Below are 20,972 nucleotides of genomic sequence, written 5' to 3' on the forward strand. Positions count from 1 at the left end.
ATGAAGCGTACAAGATGATTTTATTTGGCTATGATCATGGAGCTTATAAAGACCAAGCTTGAAGACTCAGAGAATTTTTTTTAATGTATATTGCAAATAGGACCTATGTGAGTACACTATCCTTGATAATGTGATGAAGCTCATAGGTGACCTTAGTTGGACTCTAGGCACTCTAAATTTCATGAAATATCATTTTATAAAAGTGCAAAAATTATTTCAAAGTGTTAAAATCAATTTTGGAATGAAAAACTAAGGGTTTTGCTGCTCCAGGCAATTCAGCCGCCTGAAGCAGGGGACTCAGTTGACTGAGTTGCTATTGGTCGTGCACTGGTCCTACTCTAGGCAGTTCGGACGACCGAACTCGAGGTCGGTCGACTATACCTGCGGGAATTATTAATCCAATGGCTATAACGGCTAGTTTTTCAAAATATTAAATTGTTAAACTCGTCCAACAGCCATAAAAAAGCTAGGACTCAATTTTGCCTATAAATACAAGGCTTCTAAACTTGTTCTAAAAATTGGTATTATTATTGGTATCATTTAGCAAGGTTGCTAAGCATTTGATCTTTAGTGAAAATCGTTTTCAAGCTTGGCATTTTTAGTTCATCATTCAAGTGCTCATTTTCTCTCTTGCTTTCTAAATCTTAGATAACCTTTATTTACTCCTTTGAGCTTCATTCTTATTCATTTGGGAGTGTCTTAGTGTGCCATTTTTCACTGTACTTATCAGCTTAATTTAGGAGCATTCATTGTACACCAATTTATCTTGATTCCACATTGTACATTGATGGTTTGGGAGTGAATCGTGTCAAGCGAAAGGGGTATTTCACTTGAGGGATTGTAAAGGCATCTCCGCCTAGTGAAGGAGTGAGGCATCTTCGCCATGGGTGTATCAACCGGTTTAGATCCCAACGATCCAATTTCATTCAACAGATCAAGAACATACTTCCTCTATGAAAAAAAAGTTCCTATATGAGATCTAGATACTTCTATACCCAAGAAGTATTTCAATGGTCCCAAATATTTGGTATGAAACTTAGTTTGTAGAAAAAGTTTGAGACTCTAAATACCTTTTGTCATCATCACCTACAATAACAATATCATCCACATAAACAACAAGAAGGATCCTACCCGATGAAGTATGACGATAAAACACAGAATGATCTATAGCACACCGTCAAAAACCAAACTCGAGTACTACAACATTGAAACGACCAAGACATGCTCTGGGAGACTATTTTAAACCTTATAAAGCCTTCTTGAGCCAACACACTAAGCTTGACTTCTTCTGAGCTACAAACCCAAGTGGTTGCTCCATATAAACGTCCTTCTCAAGGCCACCATGCAAGAAGACATTCTTCACATCTGACAGATGTAGAGGCCAGTGGCAAGTAGTACCCAAGGAGATGAACAAACATAATGATGTAGGTTTGGAAAAGGAGATGAATAGACATAATGATGTAGGTTTGGCAACTAGAGAAAAAGTATTAGAAGAATCTAGACTATACACTTGAGTGTATCCCTCAGCAACAAGATGGGCATTTAGAGGAGCCACGGAACCATCAGGATTGACTTTCACAGTGTAAATCCAACGACAACCAACCACTGACTTGTCAAAAAGAAGAGGTACCCAATCCCAAGTACCATTGTTATGTAAAGCATTCATCTCTGCAACCATAGCATCTATTCATGCAGTATGGGCTAAGGCTTCCGAAATAGATTTAGGAAGGGTAGTAGATGATAGAGCAGTGACAGAACAATAATAGGAGGGTGATAAGGAGTCATAACAAATATAGTTGGAAATGGGATGTTGAGTACATGTGTGTTTACCTTTCCAAATAGCAGTAGGAGGATCAACATCATGGGGAGTATGATCATTAGAAGAGGAAACCAAAGACATAGTAGTAGAAGCTAGAGGGGACTCTCGTCCTTGGGGCCGCCATTGTGAATAAACCTACAAATTAGGATGATCAAGATGATGAGAAGGACTCGAACTACATGGAGACTCAAATGGTTAGTTGGGCAAGGACAACAAAGTAGAATCAGGAAAATTAGGCAAGGAAGAGACTCATTAAGCTCAGAAGCACTCAGTGACTGGGTGTAGTAAGGTGTAGACTCAAAGAAGGTAACATCAGTAGAAACAAAGAAGCGATGCAACACAAGACTATAACAACGATATCCATTTTGAGTATATGAATAGCCCAGAAAGACACATGTTATAGCATGAGGATCTAACTTATCCACCCTAGGAGTTAGTTGGTGAACAAAGGACACACCTAAATCTATGAGGAGGGAGAGAAAATAAAGGTGAATTAGGAAAGAGAATGGAGTTGAGAATTTTACCACTAAGAATAGAGGATGACATTCTGTTGATCAGAACACAAGTAGTAAGTACAACTTCACTCTAAAACACTTTAGGTACATGCATTTGATAAAGTAAGGTGCTAGTGATTTCAAGAAGATGTCTATTTTCCCTCTCTGCAGCCCCATTTTGTTGAGTGTGGACATAGAATGATTGATGAATAATACCAAACTGAGTCATATAAGTAGTGAATTGTGCACTGAAATACTCTTTAGCATTATCACTTTGTAGTCTCGAACTGGAAAACCAAATTGAGTTTTTATTTCATAATAAAAGGCACAAAATATATAAAATAACTTAGAATGATCTTTTATTAAATATAACCAAGTCATTCTTGAATAATCATCTACAAAGGTTACAAAGTACCGGAAACCCAACTTGGACACAACCCTACTAGGACCCCAAACATTAGAATGAACAAACATAAAAGGGTTTGCAGCCCGTTTATTGACTTGGGAAGCGAAAAGATCATGATGGCAATTGAGACTAGACGCATAACTCAAACTAGGAACAAGGCATTTTAACTTTTCTAAGGAAGGATGACGAAGGCGACAATGAATATGAAAAGGTGTGGTAGCAGCAGTGCAGGCGATAGAAGGGGATAGCGACTCAAAGTGACAGAGTCCACTAGCTTCATGCCCTCCCTCCGCCAATCGTCTTCCTTGTCTTCAAATCTTGAATAACCACAAAATTTGGGAAGAATGTCACTAAACAATTCATGGATTTAGTAATTTTGCTAACAGACATAAGATTGAAACAAAATTTGGGAATATATAAAACTGAAGGGAGAGAAATAGAAGAAGTGGGATTTACAATCCCAATTCCCTTAATTGCAGTGGTGGATACATCAGTTGAGTAACACAAGGTAAATTTGCAGGATATTGAAGAGTGGAGAAGAAGTTAGATATACCTATGATATGATCAATAGCAGCAAAGTCTATGACCCAAGGACTAGGGCAAGAAGTACTGGATGACAGAACTGATGTAACACAAGGTAAATTTGCAGGATATTGAAGAGTGGAGAAGAAGTTAGATATACCTATGATATGATCAATAGCAGCAAAGTCTATGACCCAAGGACTAGGGCAAGAAGTACTGGATGACAGACATATTGTGGAATTACCTGTTTAGGCAAGAGATGCAACAGAAAGAGAAGCTTGTTGTAACACTTCATATAGCTAGAACTTGGAATGCTCTTCCTCTAACATGGACACAGTACCTTGCCCCCACTCAGCCCCAAAGGTGAGGAGTTGGTGGTGGCTGCATTGGCTGCCCCCAAAGGTGTGAAGTCGGCAGTGGCTACATTGGCAACACATGAAGATTCTAACACGGCTCAATAGTATGATTACTTCGTTCACAATGAGTGCACTTGCGAGGAGTACCTCTACCTCAACCGTCTCTACCACTATGACCACTCGAACCACCTCAATAACTTTGGTAGTTGTTTGGTAGAGAACTAGAATCACCCTGTGTTGAAAAGGCTCTCTTCTTAGAGCCAAATGCAAGAGCAGGAGAATGTGTGATAAAGGAAGCACGAAAGACATGAGAACAAACATCAGCAAATGATGGCAGCTCGACACTACTAAATATCTTGTATCGGACTACCTCAAACTCTAGTCTCAAGCCTACTAGAACATGAGGAATTGTCATCTGCTCCCTCTACTTCTACATCTCACGAATGCTGGCAGTTATAAGTTGCACAACGTTAAGTTCCTCATGAATACACTTCATCTTTCCAAAATAATCTGCAATACTCCTATCTCCTTGTTGTAACTAAAAGTACTCCTAGACTAAATCATACATTCGTGTACTGTTACTAGAGTATAGAAGTTTGACATAATCCTAAATCTCTTTGCATGTATATAGATGCATACACATCCGTGCAATTTGTGGCTCCATTGAATTCCATAAGAGGGAAACAATCAAGGCATCTTCTTGAACCCACACGTATTATCTATTCTCATAAGAAGGATCAAATTGGAGCAAGTGGTCAAATTTTCCCAATCTTGCTAAATAAACTTGAATACCTTTAGACCATTGATCATAGTTCTTTCCATCCAATTATTTATGGCAGCGTTGTAGGAAACAAATTTTTGGGATTCATAGATTTCCCAGCACTCACAAATGAGCAACCACACCAATGTCAAACAAGAAGAACAATCAAAACTAATTTGGGCAATCACAAACTATGTGAAATGCCCACGCAACCATGAACGAGGTGAACAAATCACCGACTGTTATAGCACTGCCACAGTCTCGCAATTGAACATAGGATCGCTGCCACTGCTCCAAAAAACTCATAAAGAAGCCCTCATAAACCCTGAATAGAGATTAACGGAATACCGTGAGTGCATGATAAAAAAAGGTTGGATTTTTCAGCAAAAAACAGGCCCAACAGCTTGATAATATTGTCTAGAGAAGGAATCAGAACATGGCTGAGGGGAAAAAAAAACAAAAAGGAAAAAGGTGGCCGGAGATTCACTCACATGCTGGCGCATGGGGTCAACACTGTTAGCATTGAGCCGGCGCATAGGAGCTCCTCTGGTGTCACGAGCTAAGCTTGTTCAGGGCATTATGCTTGCCTGTGACCGCTTGTCTCGTGTGATTGGGATGTGGTTCCATCATCTAAATACTAGTTTAGGGTAATTTTCTGCTAGTAGTGTCTGTGTATGCCAAATATGGCAGTATGACTCCTCAGTCACTTTGATGTTTCCAAGTGCTAGAGTGGTAATGGCCTAAAAAGCTCTTTAGGGGAGGGTGAGTGTTCATCAGTCATTGTAAAACTCACTAGTTATTGTCAACGTGTTTAGCCTACTTGCTTTCCTTGCTAAACACACGATGTCAACGGAGGTGTTGTTAATGAATTGCGTAGATTCAATGTTTACTGCTTGCTTGCCACTGCTTTCATGAATGCTTACTGTTTTTGCTGTCATTTGATTGGATGCTAATGAAAGTGTTTCGTGGATGAATGTTGGTAAACGATAGGCTGGCTAGTTAAACAAGAGTGCTTTAGGTAGCGCCGCACGGCCCTTTCACAATAGTGTGAAAATAGTAGGACTGTGACATCTGGTGATGGTGTTTTGTGGGGTTAGGCTTCTGGGGGTTTTGTTTTTGGGTGTGTGGTTGGTTTTGTGAAATAATGTGGGGTGGAGGTGGATCTAGGAAGGATAGCCGCAGGAATGGTTTTTTCGGCGACAGCCAAGGGGAGTAGGGTTTAGGTTGGATCACGCTTGATTCCATGTTAAGATTTGATTAAAATGAATGACCTAACTTGAAGGTAGGTCTCTCCTTCTATCTATAATAAAAATTAAATACATTCTAATGTCAATAATACCGTTACTAACTCTTACTAATTAACATACTAACACATTTAATAATAATAATAATACTAAAAGATATAAATAACCTCTTAACAACCATAATACCCTTACTCTCACTAATTGACTTACTAACACTGTAACACAGTAATAGTATTAGAAGACTAAAATAGTCATTAACAATACGGAACAATTAAAAGTAAATTCTCGTCATGCTCCAATCTATTAAGAAATAAATAACTAAAGTCCAACATCCAATTTTACATACCTATTACTATAAATAATGAAACTTTGAGAACCTTAGACCCTTGAAACCCAAATCTTCTTCCATTTTGTTACAGCTTCACTCCTTTGATCTTTGCATCCTTCCCTTTGGCTCCAACCCTCTAAAATTCTGAATGAATCAAAGGAGGCATCCTAGAGCTCTATTAATGGGCAAACATGTGCCTAGGGTTATGGTTTTGCCTTGGTAGCCAAACATGGGATCTGATGATCCAGAATACCCAAAAATAGTCAATGGTCCAAAAATAGGGTGTCTTATTATGTTGGACACTCAAAATAGGAGAGAAATCAAGTAAAAAACAGTAAAAAAGAGGAAAGAACAGTTTGGTGTGCCCTTTGGCACTGCTGGTGCTACTTAGAGCGAAGTGGCATTTGCTCGTGCGTCGTAGTGTCTTTTGTTCATATTGTGCCTCAACAAAGGGGCACTTCTAGAATTGTTTTATTTTGTAGGTCAACCATTTTTTAAGTGTTTGTATGGTATTGTTGCTGTTTTCTGTTTTCTATTTTCGTTTATGCATAGTGAAGAAATAAATTATAAAAATGCGGTTGTTTATGTTTTGGCAGCACATTGCCAAAAATTTTAATATCTAGAAATATTTTTTTTTTTGAATTAAATCATTCATTTTATGCACTTTAAAATAAAAAAAATAAAATAATCATATGAATTTAATATAATAAAAATAAAAATATACATAAATTCAAAAAATAATAATAAATCCAATTACAAAATGTTTTCACTATTTTTCGATTGTCATGTCCAATAAAATTTTTATTGTAAAGTAAATTTTGAAAGTATAACAATTAAATAAAATAATTATAATAATTTTTTTTTTATTATTGTATTTTTTAAATGTGTATTATTTGTAGTTTTATTATTTTAATCATATTTTATAATATTATATGATTTAAAGATGAAAATGAGCATTTTTTTAAAATTAAAATTTTAGTATGTATTAGTTTATTTGTTAACCACACAAGTTGCTGGCTTTTGGTTGTTTTTGGTTTTCGTTTCTGTAATTTTTGACAGTGATACCAAATGACCCCTAAGCGACTCAAAAACTAGTAAAGAATATTTTCTCCCCAATTTCACCATTTTAGTATAAAATTACCCTTATATGATTACACTAAATCCATTGTTCTACATCCCCAAAAAAGTTATTCCTTATTGCCGTCGGCCGAATATTTCACCCCTTATGAAGGTTTGTGCGACGCTAGTTAAAACCCCTTATGAACTCTACTATTTCTTGCAAGGAGGGTCCAGATACAGTAATTTGGGAACCTTCAACAGATGGGAAATTCACCACGGCAAGTGCTTGGGAAATTATAAGGGAGCATAAAAAGGAATTCTTAGTTGCAAAATGGATTTGGCATCCTATGTTGCCAAAAAGGGTGTCAATTTGTATATGGAAGTCTTGGTTCGCTTGTCTTCCGGTTGATACTCATATTAAATAAGTAAGTGTTCAGATGGCCTCTCGATGTAATTGTTGTTCAAATGCCAAGATTGAATCTCTAGACCATGTGTTTTGCACGGGATCTTTTGTTCAGGAGGTATGGAAAAAAGCGGCAATGGCTTTGGGTGTTAGTTGTATGGCAACGAGTACTTGGAAAGGCAGAGTTAATGTTTGGTTTAGTTGTGCAAGACGGGCCTCACAGTTAGGCATTTTGGTAGGTCTTATACCTAGTCTCATCATTTGGAGACTCTGGACTTGTCGATGTAGAGTCAGGATGTAATCAATTCATGAATCGGTGAGAACAGTGTGACTTGATATTAAATATTGGCTGAGATCCATTTTAGAAAAGTTAAATAAATGTGCACCTGCTTCTTGCACGGATATTGCAGTCCTTCGTGTTTTGGATATTCAAGTAAAAAATGTGGGGGTTCGTTTTCCTCATGTAGTTAGACGGTGTAAACCTGGGATAGGTTGGGTTAAGTTGAATGTGGATGGGAGCTGTAGAGGTAATCAAGGTATTTGTGGTGGTGGAGGCGTGATAAAAGATGAAAAAGATTTATTTAAAGCGGTTTTTTCCTCATTATTAGGTTATGGAACAAATAACATGGCTGAATTGAAGGCAATTATTTTAGGGATTAATCTGTGCAAAGATCTCGGATTTGATCAAGTGGAGATTGCATGTGACTTTGCTTTGTTGGTTCAATGGATAAATTCTGGGAAGTGCTCGGTTTGGAACTTTTGGGAATTGTTGGAAGAGCTTATGCTAGCATTGAGAAGCATACAGTTCAAAGTGGAACATGTTTACAAGGAGGCAAATAAAAGTGCATATTTCTTTGCCAAACAGGGTGAATATGGTATTTCTCGATCATATAGTTGCCAAGATGATCTTCCTCAGCAAGTCAGGGGAATGATTCGATTGGATTTGTTGGGTTTTCCTTCTTTGCGCTCATGATGTTTTGTGTTATCTTATGGAGTTTTGTTTGTTTTCGACTTTTAGTGGTTTAGTTCTTAGTTTTTTTGTTTGGTTGCTGGTCTTTGGTTTTTTGGTTTGGTTTATGTTGGTTAAGTTAGTTTTAGGGTCTTGGAATTTGCTTTTATTGTCCCAAAGTCTCAAGATTGGAACCACGGTATTCCTCCACCATAAGTGAGGGGGTTTTCTAATAAAGCTAGGAGGTGCCGCCCTCTTTTACCAAAAATAAAAATAAAAATCATGAAAGCAAATGACAAGCAAGTAATTATTGAAGCAACCTAGTTCATTATCAACACCTTTGTAAGCAATGTGTGTTTAGTGAGAGAGGCAAGTAGGCTAAACACGTTTAACAAATGCTCGTGAATTTTACAAGGTTGATGAACACTCACCCTCTCCTAAAGAGCTTTATATGCTATTTAAGCTCTCGTATAGGGAAACATCAAATTATCCGAGGAGTCATATTCCTATCCTATGCTAAAGTTTACACAAACTCGAAGCATAAAACCTATACTATTATTTACATGATGATAACCCATCCCATGCACACAAGGCAAGCGGTCATAGGCAAGCATATACCTTGAACAAGCTTGGTTCGTGACAGTTTGGCTCTTCAAATTGGTCTTAAAAATGTTTAGTAATCATAATTAACAGAGCAAACCTTATAAAAAAAAAATCCAAAGGCTCATAGAACTAGACACATACAAACAAAAGGTAGATCTGAATTCAATAATTGATAAAACTTTTGGAGTTGACAGTGAATTTGAAAAGAGGGTGAGCAACCTTAACCTTAGTCAAATAATTGTTGTTATATGTGTAAGAAGTGGAAACATTGATGTACTGCCATGCATTGAGGGCTGCAGCATGTTAGTGTTGATTAGTTTGGCGTGGGTTATGCTTGGATCAATCGAGGACATGCTCTAAAGTTGGGGAGAGTCCTATACAATTGAAAATAATAAGTTTGCATCTCAAATTTTCAGCAGGCCTTCACATATGGCTAGAAATTCCCATGGTCTCTTGCTGAAGTTAGATGGATTAACTGCTGCTAAAATCTAGTGTTTTTTAAAAAATATATAGTCCCATGCAATGTGTGTGTTTGTTTTAATGGCGAGAGGAAGGTTTATGTAGAAAAAGCTACACTTTACTTATTATGACTTAACTCTGTTTATTTTGAAAAACTTTATTTTTACAATTGTCCTATAACATCCCTAAATACAGTCTTATAAAAAAAAGCATTAAATTCATGCGAGGCATGCTTGGGATTATGCATAAGTGATTGAAAGCGCAAGACATATGTACCACATATCTTTACAGATTAGTATTTGTTTGCTCTATGGTCCCACCTTGAATCAAGGCGCTTCTTGCTGACACTGTTCAAAATATTGGTCTGGGTGTATATGTTGCTCGTTTTTATCTCCTTACCTATAGACATCCAGAGAATGCCAAATAATCATCCAGGGAAACGAAAAAAATGAAAAAAATTTGTTCCCTGCTGAAGGGGTTAAAATGTCTATTAGAGAAGTTACTTGACATTATGGCTATCACAATTATTTTTTACTCATACCAACCACTTGGGTTGGTCGTTTAGTATTTTGGTAACAATTAAAATAAATAACTAATAATCCAACTATTGTCCGTATATAGTAACTAAGAATTAATTCCAACTATGGTTTCTCATATTTTAAATGTTTTTTAGACTCCATCCCAAATCTAAAGTACACTAGCAAAACGAGGAATAGCTCTAGTGTGAAAGTTCTTATCCAAATTGGTATTCATGTTTTCAGCACGTAATTCAGTTTGTTACTCCCATTCCAGATATCGAAGATTGCATTTATCTTTGTTTCATTTAGAGTTTAATTACATGTGTCTTTTCATACGCACTCTGTAAAATTTCTTGAATTCTGTCGTGCCTGTGCAGAAAGTAACCATAATTGCCATGACTGTTTCAAGTCCTCTTGACAGAAGAAGGTTGTTTGCCAAAATCAATAGCTTCATTGCCATTTTTATCCTTGCTGGACAACTTACCTTAACGGTATGCTAATTTTGAGACATACCTTTCGCAAAATGTTTGCTTTGATATCTGATTGCTGGAGCATAGAAAATAACAAGATGCTGTCTTGAAGTATGTTTAGTTTGTAGATTTTCAGAGTTGCATTATTTTTGCAACTTTTTCATTTTCAAGATTTCAACTTTCATTTTTATTGAACATTTTGTGCCTTAGATTGTAATGTTAAGATGCAATGGTGGAGCTTGGGACCTTTGAGAGTGAGGGCAACTACTAGTGCATTATTATTATTATTTTTAATTTAAACTTAAAATATTTAAAAAAGCTTTATTTGTCATAACATAATAACTTAAAAAATCAATTTATTGATAAGATATGAATAATTTTTTAAAAAGTTGAATAAAATTATTAAATAGGTCTAAAGAGTTGTCCTCAATGGATTTTCAAGTTTCAAGTATTTTGTTGTCTTTGCTCAATTCATGTGGTATGCTCTCATTGGAAGTTAGATGCGACCAACAAACACCTTACCCTAGGCCTACACATTTAATGATTAACGATGTGTAGTGGCCATCTCGTTATCTCGAACTAAAGTCCACCTATTCTAATGCAATGAAATTGACTAACAAAAAAATCCTTTATCCTTGAACTTTACAATACCCATTTCAAGTTTCGAAATCATTGCATCATGAATGCTTTATTGATGCTGTATGGTCAACTCTTTTGATACAACAACAACAACAAAACCAAGCCTTAGTCCCACTAAGTGGGGTCGGCTATATGAATCCTTTTCCGCCAATTTATGCGATCATGGACCATTTCTTTTGATAGATTCAAAGATATTAAATCCTTACTCACTATCTCCTCACAAGTTATTTTAGGTTTACCCTTACCCCTTCTACTGCCCCCCACAGTAACTAAGTCACTCTTCCTCATAGGTGGACTATAAGGCCTACGTTGCAAGTGTCCATACCATCTGAGTTGTCCTTCCCTTATCTTATCTTCTATAGGAGCTACACCTAACTTATCACGAATATGTTCATTCCTTAATTTATCTTTCAATGTCATACCACTCATCTATCTAAGCATCCTCATCTCGGCAACTTTTACTTTTTGGATATTATGTTTCTTTGTCGCCCAACATTCTGATCCATATAGCATAGCTGGTCTTATAGCTGTCCTATAAAACTTCCCTTTCAATTTTAAGGGTATTCTACGATCACATAGAACACTTGAAGAACTTCTCCATTTTACCTAACCTACTTTAACTCTATGCATTACATCATCTTCAATTTCTCCTTCAGCTTGCATAATAGATCCAAGGTATCGAAATCTACAAGTGCTATTTATTTCTTCATCATCAAGTTTAACTTTGTCTCCAATATTCCTCCTATCATTACTAAAATTACATTTCATATATTCTGTTTTATTTCTACTTATCTTAAAGCCTCTAGATTCCAAAGCTTCTCTCCATTATTCTAACTCAGCCTCTACTCCATCCCTAGTTTCGTCAATTAATACAATATCATCTGCAAACAACATACACCATGGAACCTCATTTTGAATACTCTTAGTCAATTGGTCCATCACTAAAGCAAAAAGATAAGGACTCAAAGCAGATCCTTGATATACACCTATGGTAATTGGAAATTCTCTAGTTTCTCCATCTATAGTCTTTACACTAGTCATTACTCCATCGTACATATCCTTAATGACATCGGTATACCTACAACATACACCCTTTTTTTTCTAAAACCCATCATAGAACTTCCCTAGGTATCCTATCATATGCTTTCTCAAGGTCAATAAATATCATATGCAAGTTCCTCTTCTTTTCCCTAAACTTTTCCATTAATCTTCTTAAAAGATAAATAGCTTCTGTGGTAGATCTCCCAGGCATAAAACCAAATTGATTTTCTGAGATCTTCATTTCTAACCTTAATTTTTGTTCAACTACTCTTTCCCATAGTTTCATCGTATGACTCATAAGTTTAATTCCACGATAGTTATTACAATTTTGAATATCTCCTTTATTTTTGTATATAGGTATTAAAGTACTTTTCCTCAATTCATCTGACATTTTCTTAGTTTTTACAATTGTATTAAATAAATTAGTTAACCATATAATTCCGTTATCACCCAAGCATTTCTAAACTTCAATTGGGATGTTATCTGGCCCCATAGCTTTTCTATTTTTCATCTTTTTTAGTGCAAACTTAACTTCATTAACTCTAATTTTTCGAATAAATCTTATATTTTTAGTCTTTTCCTCATTTGGCAATTCTAAATTTAAGCCTTCTATTTGGTTTTCGTTAAACAACTTACTAAAGTAACTTCGCCATCTTTCTTTAATATCTTCGTCCTTAACCAAGACAATATCATCCTCACTTTTTATACATTTTACATTTCCTAAGTCCTTGTTCTTCCTTTCTCTAGCTTTAGCAAGTTTAAATATATCTCTTTCCCCTTCTTTTGTACCTAATCTATCATACAAACTATTAAATGATCTATATTTAGCTTCACTAACGGCCCTTTTTGCATCTTTTCTTGCCTTCTTATATTTTTCAAAGTTATCGCTGTTTCTACATTTTTGCCACGTTTTATACCAAATTCTTTTTGTCTTTATGATTTTTTGTACATCTTTATTCCACCACCAACTTTCTTTGCTATTTGAGAATCTTCCCCTTGATTCGCCTAAAATCTCTTTTGCTATCTTTTTAATAGAGCTAGCTAATCTATTCCAAAGAGTATTTGAATCTATCCCATCCTCTAAGGTCCAATCCCCATCTTTGATCATTTTATCTTTAAATTTTATTATATTTTCTCCTTTTAGGTTCCACCATCTAGTTCTCCTACACTGGTTTAATTTATCCTTTTTCTTCCATTTTTTAACGCATATATCTAACACTAAGACTCTATGTTGTGTGGTTAGACTTTCACCTGGAATAACTTTACAATCCTTACATGATACACGATCTACCCTCCTAGTTAAAAAAAAATCTATTTGACTTCTATTTTGTCCACTTTTAAAGGTTATTAAGTGTTCTTCTCTATTCTTAAAGTAAGTATTCATTATACTAAAATCATATGACATAGCAAAGTCTAAGATCATTTCCCCAGACTCATTTTTGTCTCCATATCCATATCCTCTATGTATCCTTTCATAATTTTTATTATCTCTTCCAACGTGTCCATTCAGATCTCCTTCTATAAATATTTTCTCAGTTCCTGGTATGCCTTGTATAATACTATCCATATCTTCCCAAAATTGTCTCTTAAGATTTTCTGCTAAGCCAACTTGAGGAGCATAAGCACTAATGATATTTATTATCTCTTGTCCTAATACCATTTTGATTTTTATAATTCTATCTCTTACTCTAATTACATTCACAACGCTATCTTTTAAGTTTTTGTCTATATTAATGCCTACTCCATTCTTATGTTTTTCTTTTCCAGTGTACCAAAGTTTAAAACCTGATTTATCGATTTCTCTAACTTTCTCCCCCACCCACTTAGTTTCTTGAAGGCAAATTATATTAATTCTTCTTCTAATCATTGTATCCACAATTTCCATGCTTTTACCCGTAAGTGTCCCTATATTCCAAGTTGCTAATCTAATCCTAGTTTCTTGAATTAACGTCTTTACCTGCCCACGTCCAGAATGATGCAGGAACCCTCACATATTTGACATTGTACTCGGGTGCCGACATGGCGCGTCGCTTCAGGGCGACGACCTAGCCCACCCTTGCCCACTTTTCGCTACACCCGGGTGGTTCAAGTGCAACGCGTCGCTCGTAGGGGATGCCCCAACAAATATTCGATAAGGATTCATATCATAGTGATCTGACAAATTTTATGCTGGCTGTCAGCTACCTAACGCAACCCTCCTCCTTAACCCGGGCTTGGGACCGGCTGTGTGTGAAAAAATTAGGACATTTAAGTGCATCACAGGCGGACATTTAAGTGCATCATTCTTTCAACTATTTCTTAGTTGATTATGCAGTCATTGATGACACATATACTAAAAAAAGGATGAATATTTTCTCAAGTAGTAACTTTTTCCTCTCGTCTTCCTCATGCTCGTATCTCTTTTTCGGTGATTTATACCCATGTAAACTCCTTTGACTAACCTCTACTTAATCAATTTCGCTATTTTAGTACATTAGTTGACCGCTTCTTTAAAGTTAAAGAACTTTTTATTTTAATAAAACACCTTACAAATATTTCGAATTGGCCCTAGAAATAAAATTTGAGTGGGGGTGTCAGGTAGAAAGGTTGATGACTTTAAAAAAAAGCAAAAATAATATTTTAGGACTCTTAAGTTGTTTAGGGCAATTACCCCACAGGGCTATATGTGGTGATGGTACCTTAATGAATGAATTGAATGGTGTATTGTAGGACTGGACTCAATTTCTTTTTCAATGTCCTACATAATCTTCATTAGTAGTTTTGAACCTTTAGAAATGACCTAGTTTGTTAAATGCAATGAGTTTAAATCTTCACGAGATGGTGGAGAACCTTTAGATCTGGGAGATTTTCATTGAAATTGTGGGCATTCAACTATGCCAATCTCTCATGTATGCAAAGTGGTACATATTTTTTGGGATATAATTTCCTTGTATGATATAAATCTTATTCAGATTTTAGTCCAACTAATTTTCTGTAAATACTCTGCAAGTATATTTTTTAGTACTCAGTAAATAGTGCCTGTATAGTCCCAAAAACTGGAGCACGTCTTGTGTATTTTGCACATTCGCCACTCACGAGCTGAAAATGCATCATACTTTCGTAAGGCAAAGCTCTGACAATAAATCTATGGAATAGGTATTTTTTGGCAATGTCTTAGTTTAGTTTTACAGATTTGCTAAGTTTGTGCTTATATAATGTTTTACGGATGGGTTTCAGGTTTTTTGTGTGATTCCGGATAATCCATCTGCCCTTTTTACTGTTTTCTAGTTTATTGAATTTCTGCATTACACATCATGTTGTATTTCTGTATTTATGCTTTGGTGGATGTATATCATCTTATTGATCCCAACCTGTGTTTTCTTCTGCTTAATTACAGGGGCGTATCCTTACCAGTGCTGGGGTTCGTACGGCTATTTGCGCTGCTCCTATTATTGCCTTCTCTAATTTGGTTGCTATTGCTGTATGGCCAACATGGGTTGCAGTTGCTGTCTCTGAAACCCTGCGAAAGGTCATCTTGGATAATTGACTCTTTTACATCTTTTGCTTTGATTTTTTTTTTTAAGAAATTATGTTTCAACTTTATTTTTATTTTATTATTATTATTATTATTTTGAAAAAGAGGGCAGCACCTCCTATCTTTATTAGAAAACCCCTCACTTATGGCGGAGGAATACCGTGGTTCCAACCTTGAGACTTGGGGACAACAAAATCAAACCCTAAGACTCTAAAACTAACTTAACCAACTTATTCAAAACCAATAAACCAATGACCAGCAACCAAACAAATAAATAAGAACTAAACAACTATAAGTGGAAAACAAACAAACTCCGAAAGATAGCACAAAGCATCATGAGCGCAAGGAAGGAAATCCCAACAAATCCAATCAAATCATTCCCCTGAGTTGCTGTGGAAGATCATCTTGGTAACTATATGATCGAGATATGCCAGATTCACCCTGCTTGACAAAGAAATCCGCACTTTTATTCGCCTCCCTGTAAACATGTTCCACTTTGTACTGTATGCCTCTCAATGCTAGCACAAGCTCTTCTCACAATTTCCATAAGTTCCAAATCGAACACTTCCTAGAATTTATCCACTGAACTAACAAAACAGAGTCACAGACAATCTACACTTGATCAAATCCTAGATCTTTGCACAGATTAATCCCTATAATAATCGCTTTCAATTCAGTCATATTATTGGTTCCATAACCCAATAATGAGGAAAAAGCTGCTTTAAATAAACCTCTTTTATCTCTTATCACGCCTCCACCACCACAATTACCTGGGTTCCTCTACAACTTCCATCCACATTCAACTTAATCCAACCCATCCCAGGTTTACACCATCTGACTACACGATGAAGACGAACCCTCACATTTTTTACTTGAATATCCAAAGCACAAATGACTGCAATATCCGTGCAAGAAGCAGGTGTATATTTAGTTAACTTATTCGAAATGGATCTCAGCTAATATTTAATATCAAGCCACACAGTTCTCACCGAATCATGAATTGATTCCATCCTGGCTCAACATCGACGAGCCCAAAGTCTCCAAATGATGAGACTAGGTATGAGACCTACCAAAATGCCTAACTATGAGGCCTGTCTTGCACAACTAAATTAGACATTAACTCTGGCTTTCCATGTATTCATTGCCATACAATTAACACCCAACGCCACTGCTGCTTGTTTCCATACCTCCTGAGCAAAAGATCCCGTGCAAAACACATGGTCTAGAGATTCAATCTTGGTATTTGAACAACAATCACACCGAGAGGCCATTTGAACACCTACTTCTTTAAAACGAGTATCAACCGGAAGACAAGTGAACCAAGACTTCCACATACAAATTGACACCCTTTTTGGCAACATAGGATGCTAGATTCATTTTGCAACTGAGAATTCCTCTTTACGCTCCCTTATAATTTCCCAAGCACTTGCCATGGTAAGTTTCCCATCTGTTGAAGGTTCCCAAATTATTCTATCTGGACCCTCCTTGCAAGAAATTGCAGAGTTTATTACTTCCTCAACCTGATCTTCACCCTACAGATCCACTAATAAATCAACATTCCACCCATCTCTATCCCAATAATCTTGTGTTCGTAGCTTATGGTTTCTGATTTCCTGAACCTTAGCACAAAGGGGACTGGAGGCTAACCATCGATCAAACCAGAAAGAGGCCGACCCTTCTTTAATTTGAATACGAACATGCTCTAATACTTCAGGTATCACACAAACAATTGATTTCGAAAATCTGGTTCCTTTATCTGGCTTCATTTCTCTCCAGTGGGGTCTATTATACAAATACTTGACTTTAAAGGATTGAGTCCACATATAATCCATAGTTAACAATCTCCACACAAATTTCATATGCAATGATTTTTTTACTTCCTCAAAATCCCTAATACCCAAACCACCCTCACAAATAGGCTTACATATATTAGGCCAGGAACACCATTTCCTTTTCCTTTTATCATTTACTCCACTCCAAAAAAAATTCGATAACATAGAATTTATCTTTGTGAAGACAATATTAGGAATGTCCATTGCCGCCAAATTGATGAACCGCCATTGATGATAATACATACTTAATTAAAATTAAGCGGCCCCTTTGAGCTTAAATTTCCAACCCGCTATCTTTGTCCTCAATTTAGCAACTAGGGGTTCTAAAATACGGGCCGTAAGACGTTTCGATACCAAAGGGACACCCAAGTATGTAGTAGGGAACCCTCATTCCACAAAACTAGTCATCCTTAACAAGGATCTCTTTCGAGCATAAGTAATTCTCTTCGACAAAAAAATACTTGACTTGTCTTTATTTATTATTTGACCAGACCAATCCTCATATTTCTTAAGAGTCTTGATAAGCATTCGAATAGAACTTTTCTTACCATTGGCAAAAATAAGAATATCATCTACATAGAGAAGGGGAGATACCAAAGGCGCCCCACGAGGATGATAGCAAGTTCCTATCTTATTCTCCATAAAATTTTTCTAGGAGAGTCGTTGAGGGTCGATCTGATTTTGCTTTAGACATGTTCCAGAGGAAAATTCAAATGGTTTAGGAATTATAGTATATCTGATCTTGCTTCCATGCACTGCGCAGGTGGTTACCTATGTTTTGACTAGGCCTGGAAGGGAACTCCTCTTTACAGTTCTCTCACAAGATGAGAAATACAAAGCTAAGGTATGAATATCCCGACCAAATAGTAATTTTATGGAACTATTGAACTATTTATTGATTCCAGAAAATTAATATACAAGTAGCGTGTGTTGCAACCATCACTAGATTCTTATATAAAAATCCAGCTCAAGGAGTTTCACAGGACTAGTTATTGCCCTAATTAGAAAGGGCATGAATCCGTTTAGCATGGATAGCGATTTGCTTTTATATTTGGTCCCCAAGGCAAAATTTTCCCATATACTATATATATATATATATATATTCAGGTATGCATAGATGTAATCGTTCAGAGGCTTGGAGATGCTGCAGCAGCAGGAATATACAAGCTACTTTTCAATGCATTTAATGGACAAACATCAACGGTCTCTCTCTATGCATTGCCTGTAAGCATGAAATTAATATCTGCGTTTTATTTTTTCAGGAAGACTCTGGTGTTATTGTTCTAAACCCCTTTTTATATCATGTGGTGTCTAATTGTCACTGGATGTGTTGTTATACGTCCGTCTATTACTTTTCCTAGTAGTTAGTCGTGAACCAAGGATGATCTGTTGTTTCTTTGGCTGCACCAGGTGTGCTTATTATGGATATTCACAGCTTTCTACTTAGGAGGCCGCCAGTCTGAACTTGCAAAGCCCCAAGCTGCGGCCGCCTGATGTTTTTCAAGATGGTTCCATGTACATCTCTTGTAGCATATAAACCATAAAGGTCACTTTTTTTTTGGTCATTTGGGAAACACAACTTTGATTATTTGAAGTGTACTGTCTTTTGTGATGGAAACTATTCTTCCAGCATTCCTTTCCTCTTTTTTTTTGGGTAGCCGAAGAAATTTGTCTTAAATATGAGATGCATTTGCCATACTTGCGTGTTTACTTAATGATGGATGCCTTAAGTCGTATGGTTTGCTAATTGGCAGCTTTCTGGATCATTTTTCCTTGACCATACTCAATTGGGAGCCTTCAAAAAAGATATAATAGTCAATAAAGAAAACACTTATTTTATGGCAAGTGACTACGAAAGAGAATTTTTTTTTTAACCATTCATAAAATGTATTGCAAATTATATTTCATGAAACTAAAATTTTAAAATGACACATTTTTTTGGTGAACTGCTATATTCTTACACAACAGTAGTTCCATTCTCCATTTCACCCTGCAAACCATATGCCACTAACTTAAATTTTTGCCCTACTATATTTGGCAAATCAAAACCTAATTTAGAAATAACCAACCGCTTTTGGGGAAGGGGGAGAGATTTTAAAGAAAAAAGCAGTGCAACCCATGTCCTCGGGCTCTATAATAAAACGTATATTTCATTTTATGACTTTAAACGTTAACACTATTTTTCAATTAGTGAGCTTTTAATCCTTAAAAAAAAATGGTTTCTCTGATCAGTGCACACTGAACAGCTGAACGTGCTAGACTCTTGACTCGGAACCACTCTTACACATCCAAAATTCTTAAATTCGCAAATAGATAATCAATTGGGTGAAGACTTCACAACCCATTCCAGAGACATCTCAGCCCGATAAATAAATATCTTTGGTGCTCTTTTTAACTCTGGCAATCGTATTTTGTTATAAATGCCATTATAGTCTGCATTTTTTATTCTTAACCTTCTAAATATAGCAACACTTTTGACGACGATATATATATATTGGGGCTTAAGGTCCGCATCTTAAAGCCTTTTTGACAAACTCTATTGCTCATTGCTCCATGATACTGCCCACCAGAAGCTTTGCTGTGCAATGAACCTGACAGTGACCAGCATGTGAAAATCCATATAAGTATTTAGAGGAAAACTGCTACTTCTGTGTTTTCTTTTGTTTCATTATAAACAGAAGAAATACCTCCATTTAAGCTTCCAGCTTTTCTTTTAGTTTTGTATTATGCTTGCCAATCCGACTTAACACTTTGCTTCATGAAATGGAATAGCTCTAATATAAATATACTGTAGTTCATAAAGTAAAAGTTGTATTATTTCAGGATAAATGATTATGACAAATTTAATGTTATTCTAACCAATATGAAACAGGTTAAACATAACCATTTTCAAATTATATTTAGGGTCCATTTTAGTTAAGGATTTTACGAGCGAAAAGAAAAGAAAATAAGAAAGAAACTCATTTTCCTTTTCCCTTATATTTTCCTTTTCTATTAAATACTATAAAAAATAAGTTTATTTTAATATAACTAAAAATTTCAAAAACTAAAAATATCAATGATACGTAAATCAAATTTTTGTTTATAAATTTGGTATGTTTTTTATTTCTTTTTCTCATTTTCCTTGATAATCAAACATGAAAATAAGGATTCCTTTATATTTTCCTTTCCCTAATATTTTCCAAGTTCCAAATGAGGCATTGGGATTCATTGGATCAAGGATTTTGCTTGAAAAAAAGGGGGAAAAAAAAAGCAAATATGGAGAAAACTCATTTATCATATATCTTCCTTCACTATTTTAGTATAAAAAAAACTAAATATTAATGATATGTTTATAGATTTAACATATTTTTTATTTTCTTTTCCACTTTCCTTCATAACCAAATATTAAAAATGTTAATTTTTTATAACGGGGCCTCAGGGAATGCCTATTCATGTTCTATCATGATAGTTGGAATAAGGCCAATTTTTGCAACATCTTTTGCTCAGGTTAATGCCACATTTTTTCCATAAATTATTATGTTCTTATACAATAACTTGCTCTGGTTGGATTAGG

General features: G+C 35.8%; 1 protein-coding gene across 4 annotated transcripts in view; it reads left to right on the top strand.

Annotated features, from left to right (window-relative positions):
* Positions 1 to 19,114, top strand: part of LOC131165524 (uncharacterized) — a 42,604-nt gene extending 23,490 nt beyond the window's left edge. For 3 of the 4 annotated variants that reach the window (XM_058123420.1, XM_058123421.1, XM_058123423.1), the window contains 5 exons: positions 10,298 to 10,411; positions 15,447 to 15,578; positions 18,180 to 18,260; positions 18,524 to 18,640; positions 18,827 to 19,114. In XM_058123420.1, coding sequence (XP_057979403.1) covers positions 10,298 to 10,411; positions 15,447 to 15,578; positions 18,180 to 18,260; positions 18,524 to 18,640; positions 18,827 to 18,910 — 528 coding nt within the window. In that variant the 3' untranslated portion in view covers positions 18,911 to 19,114. The remainder of the gene's footprint in view (positions 1 to 10,297; positions 10,412 to 15,446; positions 15,579 to 18,179; positions 18,261 to 18,523; positions 18,641 to 18,826) is intronic. The other variant, XM_058123422.1, reaches the window with a different exon arrangement.
* The last annotated feature ends 1,858 nt before the right edge of the window (positions 19,115 to 20,972 follow it).

The sequence above is a fragment of the Malania oleifera genome, chromosome 10, assembly GCF_029873635.1.
Source record: "Malania oleifera isolate guangnan ecotype guangnan chromosome 10, ASM2987363v1, whole genome shotgun sequence".
NCBI lineage: Eukaryota > Viridiplantae > Streptophyta > Magnoliopsida > Santalales > Ximeniaceae > Malania > Malania oleifera.